At 45.6% G+C, this 15,049-nt stretch overlaps 1 protein-coding gene and 1 long non-coding RNA gene across 2 annotated transcripts in view; both read right to left on the reverse strand.

The window, feature by feature from the left end:
• Window positions 1–1,357: 1,357 nt before the first annotated feature.
• LOC116987922 lies at window positions 1,358–11,841 on the reverse strand. Its single transcript, XR_004415827.1, has 3 exons — window positions 11,676–11,841; window positions 2,088–2,259; window positions 1,358–1,574 (listed from the first exon to the last, which is right to left on the reverse strand). It is a non-coding gene; the product is annotated as an uncharacterized LOC116987922 (long non-coding RNA).
• A 2,819-nt stretch (window positions 11,842–14,660) lies between these two features.
• LOC116987736 (E3 ubiquitin-protein ligase rnf213-alpha-like) overlaps window positions 14,661–15,049 on the reverse strand; it is a 138,424-nt gene continuing 138,035 nt past the window's right edge. Inside the window, exon 66 of the mRNA XM_033043967.1 lies at window positions 14,661–14,872. Coding sequence (XP_032899858.1) covers window positions 14,713–14,872 — 160 coding nt within the window. The 3' untranslated portion in view covers window positions 14,661–14,712. The remainder of the gene's footprint in view (window positions 14,873–15,049) is intronic.

The following is a 15,049-nucleotide window of genomic DNA, read 5'->3' on the forward strand; positions in this document are numbered from 1 at the left end:
CTTTTCAGGTCAAGACCTTCTTCTGACTGAGGCTCCATATCCTCCACAGATGCTGCCTGACCATTTGAGTTCCTCCAGCACTTTGTGTTTTACTCATGACATGGATAGGCGACATTTCGGGTCTGAAAAAAGGATCCCAACCCGCTGACCTTGACCCTCAGCCAGACCCACTGAGTTACTCCAGCACTTTGTGTCTATTCTGGATGTAAAGAAACCTGGCTCAAACTGATTTCAATCTTATCAGAGATAAAATATCACTCTAAATATTTCATATAAAAAACATTCATTAAAGGACACAACATGCTGGAGGAACTCAGCAGATCAGGCAGCATTTCAAGAGAACATGAATAGGAGATCCTTCAAAATGAAGAAGGGTCTGTCTTGACCTAAAATGTATTCTATCCATGCTCTCCAGATATGCTGCCTGACCCACTGAGTTGCTCCAACACTTTTCATGTCCATTGTCTATTAACCAGCATCTGCTGTTGCTTGCTTCTACATGAAACATTCATTGTCTTATTAGGACAATCTGCTACTCCAAGTGACAAGCCATAAGGAAAGTTTGCAAAGTCAATAGGTAAATCTAAATGTTTTAGTTGTTATCTTGGTTGCTTACACAGCAAGAATCTGATGGGCTGAATATTAACAGTAACAGATAGCAATGACAGGTAGCTGCAACAAATTAAACAATGCAGGACATTTAAATCAATGTCTCAGCTGCTCAATATTTAAATGTTAATATATCCAATGCTGTAATTCCGGCTGGGAAGTTCAATGTATAGGACGTTTTCACAGTTTAAAAAGCAAATGTAAGCTTCTCTGCTCAATGTGCAACTGTTAAAACTCAGGGAGGACTTTTTACATCTTCATATATTGTACCACTCATAACCCCACACACCAAGGAGGCATGATAATGATTCTAGCTAACGGTCATTGGTGAAACTATCACTTAATTAGTGCGATCATCTAAATGTACTCACTTCACCTAAGGCTGTCGACATAGAGGAACCAGATCAGTAAGGCACTCATAATGCGCTGATTGCTTATGGTAAGAAAGAACTGCAGATGCTGGTTTAAATCGAAGGTAGACACAAAATGCTGGAGTAACTCAGTGGGACAGGCAGCATCTCTGGAGAGAAGGAATGGGCAACGTTTTGGGTCGAGACCCTTCTTCAGACTGATGTCAGGGGAGGGGGCGGGACAAAGATAGAATGTAGTCGGAGACAGTATGACTGGTGGGAGAACTGGGAAGGGGTTCCCAGATTGCTTATGGTGTCCCAAAACACAAGAGTGGTTAAAAATTGAACGTGACATAGGTTTAAGGTGAAAGGTTTTATGTTCTCCACATATGCTGCCTGATCCTCTGAGTTACTCCAGCACTTTGTATTTTACTCAAGATTCCAACATCTGCAGATCCTTGTGTCTCCTTTTCTTCATGTTAGTCATTTCTTACTTTCCCCATTTGCTTTCTCAGCTTTATCCTGACCCTTCCCATCAATTTTCGCCATCTGCTTCTCCTCTTGTGAAGGGCATTGGGACGTTCACAATGTTAAAATATTTCTCTATACCTGCAGCTGTGAAAAAAAGTATTTAAAATATTGTTATAGGACCTGCCTCAACAACCTCCTCTGGTAGCTCGTTCCATATACCCACCACGCTCTGAGTGAAAAGGTTGACCCTCAGACTATACTTAAGTATTTCCCCTCTCACCTTAAACCTCTGTCACATTCCATTTTTACCACATAATCTGGAGCGTGGTAAAGACACCACAAGCAATCAGCATATTTTGAGCACGAAGGAACTACAGATGCTTGTTTAAACCGAAGATAGACAAAAAGCTGTAGTAACTCAGCGGGTCAGGCAGCATCTCTGGAGAGAAGGAATGGGCAACGCTTCGGGTCAAGACCCTTCCTTCGGTAGCTGAGTTACTCCAGCTTTTGGTCTATTTGCAGCGTTTTTTGAGTGCCGTATTTATCTGGTTCCTGAAGTGACGCAGATCGCTGTTACAACAGTGAACAGGACCGGTTTTGGCAAAAGTTTGTACTTGAAGCAATTACAATCTTTTCAGGTTTAATGTTTTATTTTACCTCGAGATCAGGATAACTGAGAACCACTAATGAAGCACAAGCATTGACCTCATCTTCTTTGATGAAGGATAAATCCACCCCTCCGACCCGCTCCAACCCTGCAAAGTCTTCATTGCTCTGCCAGTCCTCGGTATTATGGTCAACCATCTGCTTTTTCAGTTCCACCTGCTGGCTGTCAGAAGAAAGTCAAAATCAGTATTTAAGCAGCAAAGCCACACAGTAAATAATTGTTAGTTTTACCAATGACCATTAGCTAGAATGACGATAATTAATTTAATCAAGCATTAAGCATTTAGAACTAGTCAAAATAGTGAGACATTGCTGACACTGACTAGAAAAGTCCTTGTGACAATGCTTGAATTTTGGCTCATTTTTAATCAGGCTCAGGTATCATACAAATTATTCTCATTATACACTTGGAAAAGTAGCCTTCATTCATTTTGTTTTACCAATACACATGCAGCAACTGTGGTTGACTTTTAACTGCCTCTGAAACAGCCAAACAAGCCATTCAGTTCTTGGGATAGACAATAAATGCTGGACTTAATAGAACATAGAATAGTGCAGATAGACACAAAAAGCTGGAGTAACTCTGCGGGACAGGCAGCATCTCTGGAGAGAAGGAATGGGTAACGTTTCGGGTCGAGACCCTTCTTTAGACATCTGAAGAAGGGCCCCAACCCAAAACGTCACCCATTCCTTCTCTCCAGAGATGCTGCCTGTCTCGCAGTTACTCCAGCTTTTTGTGTCTATCTTCGGTTTAAAGCAGCGTCTGCAGTTCCTTCTTAAACATAGAATAGTGCAGCACAGGAACAGGACATTCGGCCCATAATATCTGTTCCAAACATGATGACATGATCAACTAAACTCACCTGCCTGCACTTGAAGCATATCGCTCCATTCCCTGCATACCATGTGGCTATCCAAAAGCATCTTAAAAGCCAGTATCGTATCTGCTTATTTTTGGCAGATAGATTCTTGATTAATACGGGTGTCAGGGGTTATGGGGAGAAGGCAGGAGAATGGGGTTAGGAGGGAGAGATAGATCAGCCATGATTGAATGGCGGAGTAGACTTGATGGGCCGAATGGCCTAATTCGACACTTATTCCTTATGATCATGATATAGAAAGTGCAACTGGGATTAAGTAAGATTGTAGGAATACAAAAGCTCAACAGAAAAAGAACATACTATCCACCCCTGCCTCATCAAGAAGCAATGTCCTACCTGTGGCATTTTACATGGATCCCATATTGACCTCTTAAGTAAATTGACCTCAACTCCCGAGTGACAGGTTGCCCTACTCACACAGCAATTCACAAACATTTGTGTAGGGATCTCTGCAAGGTTAACTGAGGGCATTTAAGAGGCAACCCATAGTATTTTCCTAAATTTAAACTCGTTTTTCATTGTAATACCCACTAATCTAATTTGTTAGACTAAAAATGCTGGAGTAACTCAGCGGGACAGGCAGCATCTCTGGAGAGGGAATGGGTGATGTTTCAGGTCGAAACCCTTCTCCAGTCTGAAGAAGGGTCTCCTCTCGACCTGAAACGTCACCCATTCCTTCTCTCCAGCGATGCTGCCTGTCCCTCTGAGTTACTCCAGCATTTTGTGTCAAACTTCAGTGTAAACCAGCATCTGCAGTTCCTTCCTCCACATCTAATTTGTTAGCTTAATCTATGACTGAGAACTAGATACTAAAAGGAGCTGGTTATTTAACTCTAGTGTGATTTCATGTTGCCAAGTGGCAATTATTAACCCAATTAAAATTTGGCCGAGCTAAAGCTTTCTGTTGTGGTAACTTATTTAGGATCTGGGGTTCACTGGCATGGTCAGATTTTCCCAACAGCCAGATAGGTCCAGACTCATTCTTGATCTTCCAAAGGCTGAGTGGTGCACAAGGCCACTTCAGTGAGTAGTTGGTACACAAAAATGCTGGAGAAACTCAGCGGGTGCTGCAGCATCTATGGAGCGAAGGAAGTAGTTGATTGACCATGTGGTGCTGTGAGTAGTTGATTGACCATGTGGTGGGGCTAGAGTCATATATAATCCAGACCGGTTAAGGGTGGCAGATTTTCTCCCCCAAAAGGATTTTAGTAAATAAGTTTAAACTTTCAAACTTTATTTCTCTGGTCAAGACTAGTTATTTTATCTCTTCCCCAAAATTGCAGATTATTTACTGAATTTAAATTCCACAAGTCTTATGTAGAATTTGAATTCAGTTTTCTGGATTGTTACTCAAGCTCTTATATCAAGGATTTCGGCCCGAAACGTTGCCTATTTTGTTCGCTCCATAGATGCTGCTGCACCCGCTGAGTTTCTCCAGCACTTTTGTCTACCTCTTATATCAATACTCTGGTAGTTTAACCACTGTTCCACCACTAAATGAATATTGTTTCTCCTGAGAGAAACTTCCGGGTGGGCGACGCGACTCATGTCGCAGCGGCCTCTGCAGTCCGTCTGTCTTTTTTTATTTTTGTCTCGTTTGAATGTAGTTTTTATTTTATTTTTAAAACTGGGTAAGTGTGTGGGGGGCGGGGGGTGGGGGGTGGGGTGGGGAAACTTTTAAAATGTTTCCTCTGCACGGAGAACCCAACCTTTTCTCTGTCGGGTCTCCGTTGTCGTTGGGGCCTAGCACCGTGGAGCGGCTTCCAACCGGAACGACCTGGGGCTCCAGTCGCGGAGCTGCGGACTTACCCACCATCGCGGAGCTGGCCGAGTTTGGAGCGGGAGGAGCTGTGCTGGCGAGCTGCTGCGGCCCGACCCAGGAGATTCGTAGGCTCCAACCGCCGGCCCGGTGGACGGTGACACCGGGAGCCCGCGGGTCCCTGCTGGGAGACCGCTTTTCGGGGCTTCCGCAACGGCGACTTCTCCCGCCCGAGTTGCGGGGTTGAGGATGGCCTGGAGCGTGGCCCTACATCACCCGGCGCGGCTTTAAATGGCCGCGGGACTTGTTAGCGCACGCCGGGGGCTCCAACACCAAGACCCGGAGCAAGGTCTTGCATCACCCGGCGCGGCTTTATAATTGCCGCGGGACTTATTTACCATCGCCCGCCGGGGGCTTTGACTCTGACATCGGGAGGAGAACGAGGAGTGCAGGGGAGAGATAAGGCTTTGCCTTCCATCACAGTGAGGAGGAGATTCACTGTGATGGATGTTTGTGTAAATTGTGTTTTGTCTTGGTTCTTCTTCTTGTTTGTATGACTGCAGAAACCAAATTTTGTTTGAACCTCTGGGTTCAAATGACAACAAATAAATTGTATTGTATTGTATTGAGAACAGGAAAATATTTTGTGGACGAAATAAAAGAAGAATCAATCACGCTACATCAAAATATTTCAATCCAAATTTCAGGGGGGAAAACCCCCACAGGAATGCCGGGGAGACCGCACAAATTAACATAAAGATCCAAGACTTAGGAAGTTCGGCATGTCCACAACAGTTTTCACCAACTTCGACAGAGGTGCCATAGAAAGCATTTTATCAGGATGCATCACAGCTTGGTTTTGTTCAAGTTCAAGTTCAAGTTTATTGTCATGTGTCCCTGATAGGACAATGAAATTCTTGCTTTGCTTCAGCACACAGAATATAATAGGCATTGACTACAAAACACATGAATAAATAAACTGATAAAGTGCAAATAATGGGTTATTAATGTTCAGAGTTTTGGCCGAGTCAGGTTTAATAGCCTGATGGCTGTGGGGAAGTAGCTGTTCCTGAACCTGGTTGTTGCAGTCTTCAGGCTCCTGTACCTTCTACCTGAAGGTAGCAGGGAGATGAGTGTGTGGCCAGGATGGTGTGGGTCTTTAATGATACTGCCAGCTTTTTTGAGGCAGCGACTTCGATAAATCCCCTCGATGGAAGGAAGGTCAGAGCCGATGATGGATTGGGCAGTGTTTACTACTTTTGTAGATTCTTCCTCTCCAGGGCGCTCAAATTGCCTAACCAAGCCACGATGCAACCGGTCAGCATGCTCTCTACTGTGCACCTGTAGAAGTTAGAGAGAGTCCTCCTTGACAAACCGACTCGCCGTAAGCTTCTCAGGAATTAGAGGCGCTGATGTGCTTTCTTGATAATTGCATCAGTGTTCTCGGACCAGGAAAGATCTTCAGAGATGTGCACGCCCAGGAATTTGAAGCTCTTGACCCTTTCAACCACTGACCCGTTGATATAAACGGGACTGTGGGTCCCCATCCTACTCCTTCCAAAATCCACAATCAGTTCTTTGGTTTTGCTGGTGTTGAGGGCCAGGTTATTGTGCTGGCACCATATGGACAGTTACTCAATCTCTCTTCTATACTCGGACTCATCCCCATCAGTGACACGTCCCACAACAGTGGTGTCGTCAGCGAACTTGATGATGGAGTTCGCACTATGACCGGCTAGGCAGTCATGAGTATAGAGTGAGTACAGCAGGGGGCTGAGCACGCAGCCTTGAGGTGCTCCCGTGCTGATTGTTATCGAGTCTGACACATTTCCACCAATACGAACAGACTGTGGTCTGTGGATGAGGAAGTCGAGGATCCAATTGCAGAGGGATGCGCAGAGACCCAGTTCTGCAAGTTTGGTGACCAGCTTGGAGGGGATGATAGTATTAAATGCCGAGCTGTAATCGATGAATAACAGCCTGACATATGAGTTTTTGTTGTCCAAGTGGTCCAGAGTGGAGTGGATAGCCAGCGAGATCACATCCACCGTTGATCTGTTGTGGCGGTAAGCAAACTGCAGTGGGTCCAGGTTTTTGTCGAGGTAGGAGTGGATTTTCGCCATGACCAAACTCTCGAAGCACTTCATCACCACAGGCGTTAGTGCCACAGGTCGGTAGTCTTTGAAGCACGTCACCTTACTCTTCTTGGGCACTGGTATAATTGATGCCCTTTTGAAGCAGGTGGGGACCTCAGACCTCAGTAGTGACAGGTTGAAAATGTCCGTAAAAACTCCAGCCAGTTGGTCCGCACAGGTTTTTAGAACACGACCGGGTATACCATCAGGTCCAGGTGCTTTTCGGGGGTTCACCCCTCTGAAAGATTTCCTGACGTCGGCCTCTGTGACTGAGACTAAAATACAGGTTCACAATCTCTTATCCGAAAACCTTGGGACCAGACACTTTTCGGATTTCGGAATTTTTCGGATTTCGGAATGGAAGATTTTTAGCGTAGATTTTAACATTTTGCGGCCACGAGTGCTCGGCTCGTGGCCGTAAGGTTGCGAGTTTGCGCCTCGATCCCGGCAGTTAAAAATGTTCGGTTTTCAGAGCTTTTCGGTTTTCGGAATTTCGGATAAAAGATGAACCTGTACCATCACAGCGAATGGGGGCTCGGGAAGGCACATCAGTATTCTCCCGATCAAAGCATGTGTAAAACGTATTGAGCTTGTCAGGGAGTGATGTTTCGCCGACATTCGAGCTGCCTCCTGGTCTCGCCTTGTAGGAGGTGATTGCATTCAGCCCCCGCCACAGCTGCCGAACATCTTCATCCAAGGTTTCTGATTGGGAAACATTCGGAAGGTTTTGATGGGGATGCAGTCCTCCACACAATTCTTAATGAAGTCTGTAACGACTGAGGAGTATTCGTTCAAGTCCGTTGCCGAGTCCTTGAACATTTCCCAGTCTACAGACTCCAAACAGTCCTGGAGTTATTCCTCTGCCCCCCCCGACCAGCTCTGTACTGTCCTCACCTTTGGGGGTGCGCTCTTTAATTGCTTCCTGTAGGCAGGAAGAAGCAGCACCGCGGTATGGTCGGATTTACCAAAATGAGGGTGAGGGATAGAGCGATAGGCATTCTTGATGGTGGTGTAGCAATGGTCGAGGGTGTTTGGTCCTCTGGTGCAGCAGGAGACATGTTGGTGGAAGTTAGGGAGTGATTTCTTTAGGTTTGCCTTATTGAAGTCCCCAGCAATGGTGGTAAATGCCTCGGGGTAAGACGTCTGTTGTTTGTTGACCACGGCGTGCAGCTCCTCCAGTGCCAGATGGACGTCTGCCTGGGGTGGGATGTAGACCGCGGTCAGGATGATGGAGGTGAATTCTCTTGGGAGGTAGAAGGGACGGCACTTCACCGCCAGATGTTCGAGGTGTGGAGAGCAGGAGTTGGACAGGACTGCCACGTCTGAGCACCACGCAGAGTTGACCATGAGGCAGACGCCCCCTCCTCTCCCTTTCCCAGATGCCTGCGTACGGTCCATACGGTGGATGGAGAACCCTTTAGGCTGGACCGCTGAGTCTGGGGAGCTGGGGGTGAGCCATGTCTCTGTGAAACAGAACACAGAGCATTCCCTCAGCTCCCTTTGATAAAGCAGCCTTGCCCTTAAGTCCTCCACTTTGTTTTCAAGGGACTGTACATTGGCCAGTAGTATAGTAGGGAGAGGGGGCCGAAGTCCCCTGCGCTTCATTCTGACCTGAAGTCCTGCCCGTCGGCCACGTTTCCGGACACAATGGAGGCTTCCCCTTTGTTTCCAGGTAGTGTTTACTGTACCTGCTGGTTCTGCGGACCTGCGCTGGAACGGGGATTCCCTCACAGACGGCAGCTCCAGCTCCTTCAAAGTCGGCAGCTGCAGCTCCAGCTTCATTTATCCTGGAAGATCCAGCCCGTCGGCTCTGGAGGTCATCTCGGGGTTTCAAGGTACAGTACCTGTGATCCACAGTCGGGTCGGGAGTTTTACAGCCAGTGTGGGAAATTTTAAAGTCCGGGGCTCCCGCAGCTGCGGGAGCTCGCGAAATTGCGAGAGCCTTGAGGTGCTCAAGCAGCTTGTCTGAAACTGCACCGTTTTCTGCCGTTTTCCTGATCCAGGTGAGTTGATTGAAGTTGTATCTAAGCCTTTTAGGTTCCGGAGCTTCGCAAAAGTCGCCGCAGGCAGGCGCCATCTTGAGCTCCATCCAAGATCGCAATTATAGCGAATTGTGGACGCAGCCCAGACCATCACACAAACCAACCTCCCTTCCATTGACTCCATTTATACCACATGCTGCCTCGGCAAGGCCAGCAGCATAATTAAGGACGAGTCGTGCCCTGGCCAATCCCTCTTCTCCCCTCTCCCTAAAGGTATCTAAGTGTGAAAATGCACACCTCCAGATTCAGGGACATTTTCATCCCAGCTGATATCAGGTAACTAATTCATCCAACCACAAGAGAGCAGTCATGAATTACGATCTACCTCATTGGTGACCCTCAGACTATCTTCAATCGGACTTTACTGGCTTTATCTTGCACTAAACTTGCACAGAGTTGTCCACTTGGTCTGGGAGTGACAGCAGGCACTGTTGACATGCTAATCCTTTAATCTGCTCTTTCAATGGTGCACGGTGGCACAGCGGTAGAGCTGCTGCTTCATAGCACCAGACACTCGGGTTCAATCCTGACTACGGGTGCAGTCTGTACGGAGCTTGTACGTTCTCCCCGTGACCTGTGTGGGTTTCCTCCAGGATCTCTGCTTTCCTCCAAAGACTTATAGGTTCGTAAGTTAGGTATCCTCTGTAAAGATTATAAATTGTCCCTAGTGAGTAGGATAGAGTTAGTGTGCGGGATCAGTGGTCGGCGCGGTCTCGGTGGGCCGAAGGGCCTGTTTCCTCATTGTATCACAAAACTGAACTGAATGTTATTCCCTATGTGTCCATACGCTGCAAATGGCCTAATTGTAATCATGTTTTGTTTTTCCGGTGACTGGTTAGTACACAACAAAACCTTTCAGAGAAGGTGATAAAAGCAGATAAGATAACATTGTTTAAGAGACATTAAACCCAAAACAAGAGCATAGAGGGAATGGAGGGAAGTAGACCACGTGCAGGCAGATGGGATCTCGGATTAGTTAAAAACATATGAGACTACAGATGCTGGAATCTTGTGTAAAACACAAAGTGTTGGAGGAACTCAGTGGGTCAGGCAGCATCTGTGGAGCAAATGGGCAGACGACATTTCAGGTTAGGACTCTTCTTCAGATTGGGATTAGTTAGACCAGGAAGGTGGTCAGCATAGACGTGCTGTTGCTGTGCTGTAGTCTGGGATAAACTCAAAATGCTGGAGTAACTCTGAGGGTCAGGCAGCATCTCTGGAGAAAAGGAATAGGTGATGTTTCAGGTTGAGACCTAGATCAAGGATTCTACATTTTCCTTCATCCTCATCCTTCTTTATCTCTGGGTCTTCCTCTCCCGACTCAGTCCGCTGCAACTCAGGACCACCGTGAGGTCGGAGGGGAAGAACAATGGAGGACCTGGCGTGGAGGGAGTTTGTGGGGGGGGAGGACAATGGACAATGGGGGGTTGGGGGGCAAAGGACAATGGAGGACCCGGCGTGGAGGGACCGCTGTGAGGGAGGTAGGGGGGGAGAATAGTGGAGGGACCGCTGTGAGGGAGGTGGGGGAGAACAATGGGCAATGGGAGGCAAAGGACAATGGGGACCCGGCGTGGGGGAACTGTTGGGGGGTGGGGGACAAAAGGCGCTGGCTTGCTTTGTAACTTTGTCAGCGCCGTAGGTGGCTGCTATTTGTATACATTGTAAAAGAATGCAAGCAAAGAATTTCACTGTGCTTAGTCACATGTGACAATAAAGTATTCCTTCCATTTTGTGTCTATCTAAGATGTAAACCAGCATCTGCAGTTCCTGCACACAAAGCAGTCACTTGGTGCACAGATAATAACCTCTTACTCAACACATCAAAAACACACAAACTCATCATTGATCTCAGACGTAAGGCACAACCCAAGACCCCCCTACTCATCTCAGGCGAACCCATATCCACCACTGACTCATTCAAATTTCTTGGCACTCACATAAGCAATAACCTCAAATGGAAAATCAATTCAAATCACATCTACAAAAAAGCCAACCAAAGACTCTTCTTCCTCCGCCAGCTCAAGAAGTTTAGAGTAAGGAAACACCTCCTAATCCGATTCTACACAGCCATCATCCAAAGCATGCTCACTTCATCAATTACAGTCTGGTTCAGCAGTTTAGACACTCACTCACGTAATAAATTACAGCGCATAGTTAACAAAGCATCCAAAATCATCAGCACTCCCCTTCCATCAATAGAATCACTCCATCACAAACGGTCCGTGTCAAGGGTGAAGAAAATCATCTCTGATCCCTCCCACCCAGCTCACCACATCTTCCACCTGCTGCCATCAGGAAGGCGCTACAGCTCACTGCCCGCCAAGAACTCTCGATTTAAAAACAGTTCTTACCCACACGCAATCCGAATTCTGAACACACTATGACAACAGCACATATCCTCCCCATGCATGTAATGTATATTGTATGATGTTGTGTTTTATGTTATGTTTGACGGGAATCAGCCTACCTTGTAACATCCTGTACTGAACCTAAATTCCACCACCTTGACTGTGTGGTCATTAAATAATCTAATCTAATCTAATCTTCCTACACAGTGTAGGGTGCTCCATAGCTTTCCCTTTTTGAAAAAGAGGAGAGCTGCTGATGCTGCAGTATCACATGATCTCCTTTACGTTACTCAGTGCCAGCCCCAGCCACGTGACTGGGCAGGACTGCCTGCCGCACAGCATTCTGGGATTTGTAGTCCACAGTCCAGTCCTCCAGCGGCCCCAGAGGCGGCTGCGACCGAAGGCCCTGCTCACCGCCTCCTGACAGCGCAAACCGCCCACTGCTGGGAGCTGTGCGGCTCGGTGTGGATGTGGGCGAGTCCTCTCCCGCTGAGTTACTCCAGCTTTTTATGTCTATCTCTTGCTTCGTTTGTCGTGGTGCAGAAAGGGAAAGCGGGTGAGGGGGGCTGTACCTCTCCCATTGCCGCAGCTGCTGCCGCCCGTCCTCACCCTCCCGCGTCGCCAGCATCGACCCTGCTTCTCCCAAGTCCGCAACGCCCGCGCGCATGCGCCACCACGTAACCCCGACCAAAGATTATCTTTGACCCCGACCAGAGAGGTTGGATTGTTGCAACTCTTAATGCATGAACATATATGATGCTTTCCTTACAACTGTGCCTTGAAAAAATCACTGCAAACCAATGCATCTCGGCATGCAATGGTGGAAGGGCATGAAGAATATTTAAACATCTTTTAATTAAAAGTGTGCTTATTGACGACAAAAATCAAATGAACATTTTCAAAGCAAGTAGAAACAAGGAACTGCTAGTTTAGTTCAGAGATACAGCCTGGAAACAGGCATTTCGGCCCACCGAGTCCGCACCAACCAGTGATCCACTTTCAGTAACACTATCCTACACGGCGGATAATATTGAATGAATTTTTACATTTATACCAAGCCAATTAACCTACGTGTTTGGAGTGTGGGATGAAACCAAAGTCCCCACCAGGTCATGGGGAGAATGTACAAACTCTGTGAAGACAAGCATCTGGAGCCAAGATCGAACCCGGGTCTATGGTGCTGTAAGACAGCAACTTTACCGCGATGTCACCGTGTTGGTTTATACCAAAGATAGACACAAAGTGTTGGAGTAACTCAGCGGGTCAGGCAGCATCTCTGGAGAAAACGGAAGGGTGACATTTCGGGTGACACTTCTGCACACTGAAGGGTCCCGACTCAAAACGTCATCTATCCTTCACTTTGAGTCTATTTTCAAAGTAAGTTGGTCAGGTGGGACTAGTGTAGATGGGGCATCTTGGTCAGCATGACAAGTTGGACAAAAGGGCCTGCTTCTATGCTGTATGAAACATTATTCCTTTTAATTCCCCTTGAATCAGTCATCTCTGTCATATTCGAGAAACAATGAATTTCATATGCTGGTTTACAAAAAACAAACACAAAGTCCTGGAGTGACATAGTGGGTCAGGCAAGATTTCTGGAAGATGTGGACAGGCAAAATGACAGCTTAGCAGCAAGAAAACCACTTCCTAAACCTGCTCTCCATTAAGTTCTTGGCTTTGTGAATGTGCCACAGCAGATCCAACCACTGTTTCAACTCTGAAATCTTGAGCTTAAGCAGTTGTAGCTAGTGATACTGCACACGATTTTCAAGATAGATTGGAAACATCCATTACCTCCTACATGGTAAAGGAGCATGTCCAGGGGGTAGCACAGTGGTAGAGTTGCTGCCTTACAGCAACAGAAACCCAGGTTCAATCCTGACTACGGCTGCCGTCAGCACGATGTTTGTATGTTCTCCCTGTGACCGCGTGGGCTTTCTTTGGATACTCCTGTTTCCTCCCACATTCCAAAGACAAGCAAGTTTGTTGGTTAATTAGCTTCTGTAAATTGCCCCTAGTGTGTAGGATAGAACTAGTGTAAGGGTGATCACTGGTCGGCATGGACATGGTGAACTGAAGGGCCTGTTTCCACGGTGTACCTCTATACTAAACTAATCCATCCAATGACCTGTCTTGCCATATCTCATCCTAACTCAAACAAAAAAACTCCCTTAAGATACTAATTTCATCAACTTAATTAAACATAATATGGTAAACACATAACAGTTACGTATTTGTGGCATTTTAGCTGAGAGTGCTGTAACTATTCTCTTCTGCACCTTCTTTATTCAGCTTGGTTTTCTTATTATGAACCTCATGTCTTTTCTGTAGCTACATTCCAGGAATGGGTTTCCAGGAAGCTCTTGCCCTCCATGTTTCTTTCCTTCATTGGCATGCACCGGCTCTATATCTAAAACATGTCCTCTTTGAGGGTCTTAATTGTTCTCATGGGGAGACCACATACAGGTTGAGTTACAAGTTTGCAGGAGATGACTGTTCAGTCTGCCAATGACGGAGCTTTCAGCATCTGCCATTCTATTTCAGCCCCCCTCTGGACTGTCTGCTTTTGGCTTCCTACACCATATCAACATTTATTTCAAAGAACCGCACCTTTGCTTCCGTACAGGCACATTGTAAAGATTTTCCAGCCGCTACATTGAATTCAACAATTTTCAGTAATCTGCCATGCCAGCCTTACATCATTATTATTTCCTCTTTTTTTTGGTAATTTCCAAATTATACCTTTACCATACCTACTAATTATTATTCACTCCACTTTTGCACAATCGCTACTTGTACACAGTTTCTCCTGTTATCCACTCTATCACAGATTTTCCCGATTTTCAAACGATGCTTCCACTATGACTTGATAATGTCTTCTTTTCAAATAGCTTGCCGCTGTTGAATGTTGTATGATTTTTTTAATTCAGGTTACATTCAAGTTCAGTTGAAACTTACATCAAGTAAATGATACACAAACATTGAAAAACAGTAAATTTTGTGAACAAAATAAACACGTCTTATTCAAATTAATTACATTTTAGATTTTTTAAGCAGCTTGTTTTGGTCGGCAGAAAGGCAGTGCAACAAATGGATGAAATTTTGCATTATTTTCATCATGGCATCAAAAATATATAAAAACATTCATATTTATAAAAATGTTTATGCAGTGCAGAGTAAAAAGTAATTTCTTGATGGGCTATAGTGGTTGATCAATATAGCACATTAAGGCACAGAGGTAAGCAATAACTATCATAATTTGTTTTCTGTAAACATCTAAAACCCTCCAGGTAAATCAGGTTACATCTGGCAGTACTCTGTAAATCATTACTTCATTGATATGTAGATTACAATGTCTCCAGAAAGTACCTCCCTTTTTCAAATGGTCCCATTTAAAAAAAGTAGAGTTAAACTATCATTACTGAGAGACAAAGCTTTTAGCTCTTAAGATTTATCTTGTAAACTGTAACTGTTCCCGTTTGAAAGCCACGGCTGCTTTCCAGGTTTCCACACTCTGTGACATCAAAATTGTTTCTGGGAAAATGTCTTCAAGTTCTGGCAGATTGTCCACTTCCTTCACATCCATAAAAGATCCTAGCGACATTTTCAGACTGGAATAGCAAGCAGAGTTATTGTCATAGTTGTATTTTTTCTAAAGCATTATACAAACAGAGGATCCTCATTTCTTTCTCCTCATCAATTATCAAAACCTTTTTTAAAACCATTCTCTCCATCATCATTTCAAACTTTTGTGACTTGGATTATCAAGACCATGCCAGAAATTCTGC

The sequence above is a fragment of the Amblyraja radiata genome, chromosome 26 (genome assembly GCF_010909765.2).
Source record: "Amblyraja radiata isolate CabotCenter1 chromosome 26, sAmbRad1.1.pri, whole genome shotgun sequence".
Lineage (NCBI taxonomy): Eukaryota > Metazoa > Chordata > Chondrichthyes > Rajiformes > Rajidae > Amblyraja > Amblyraja radiata.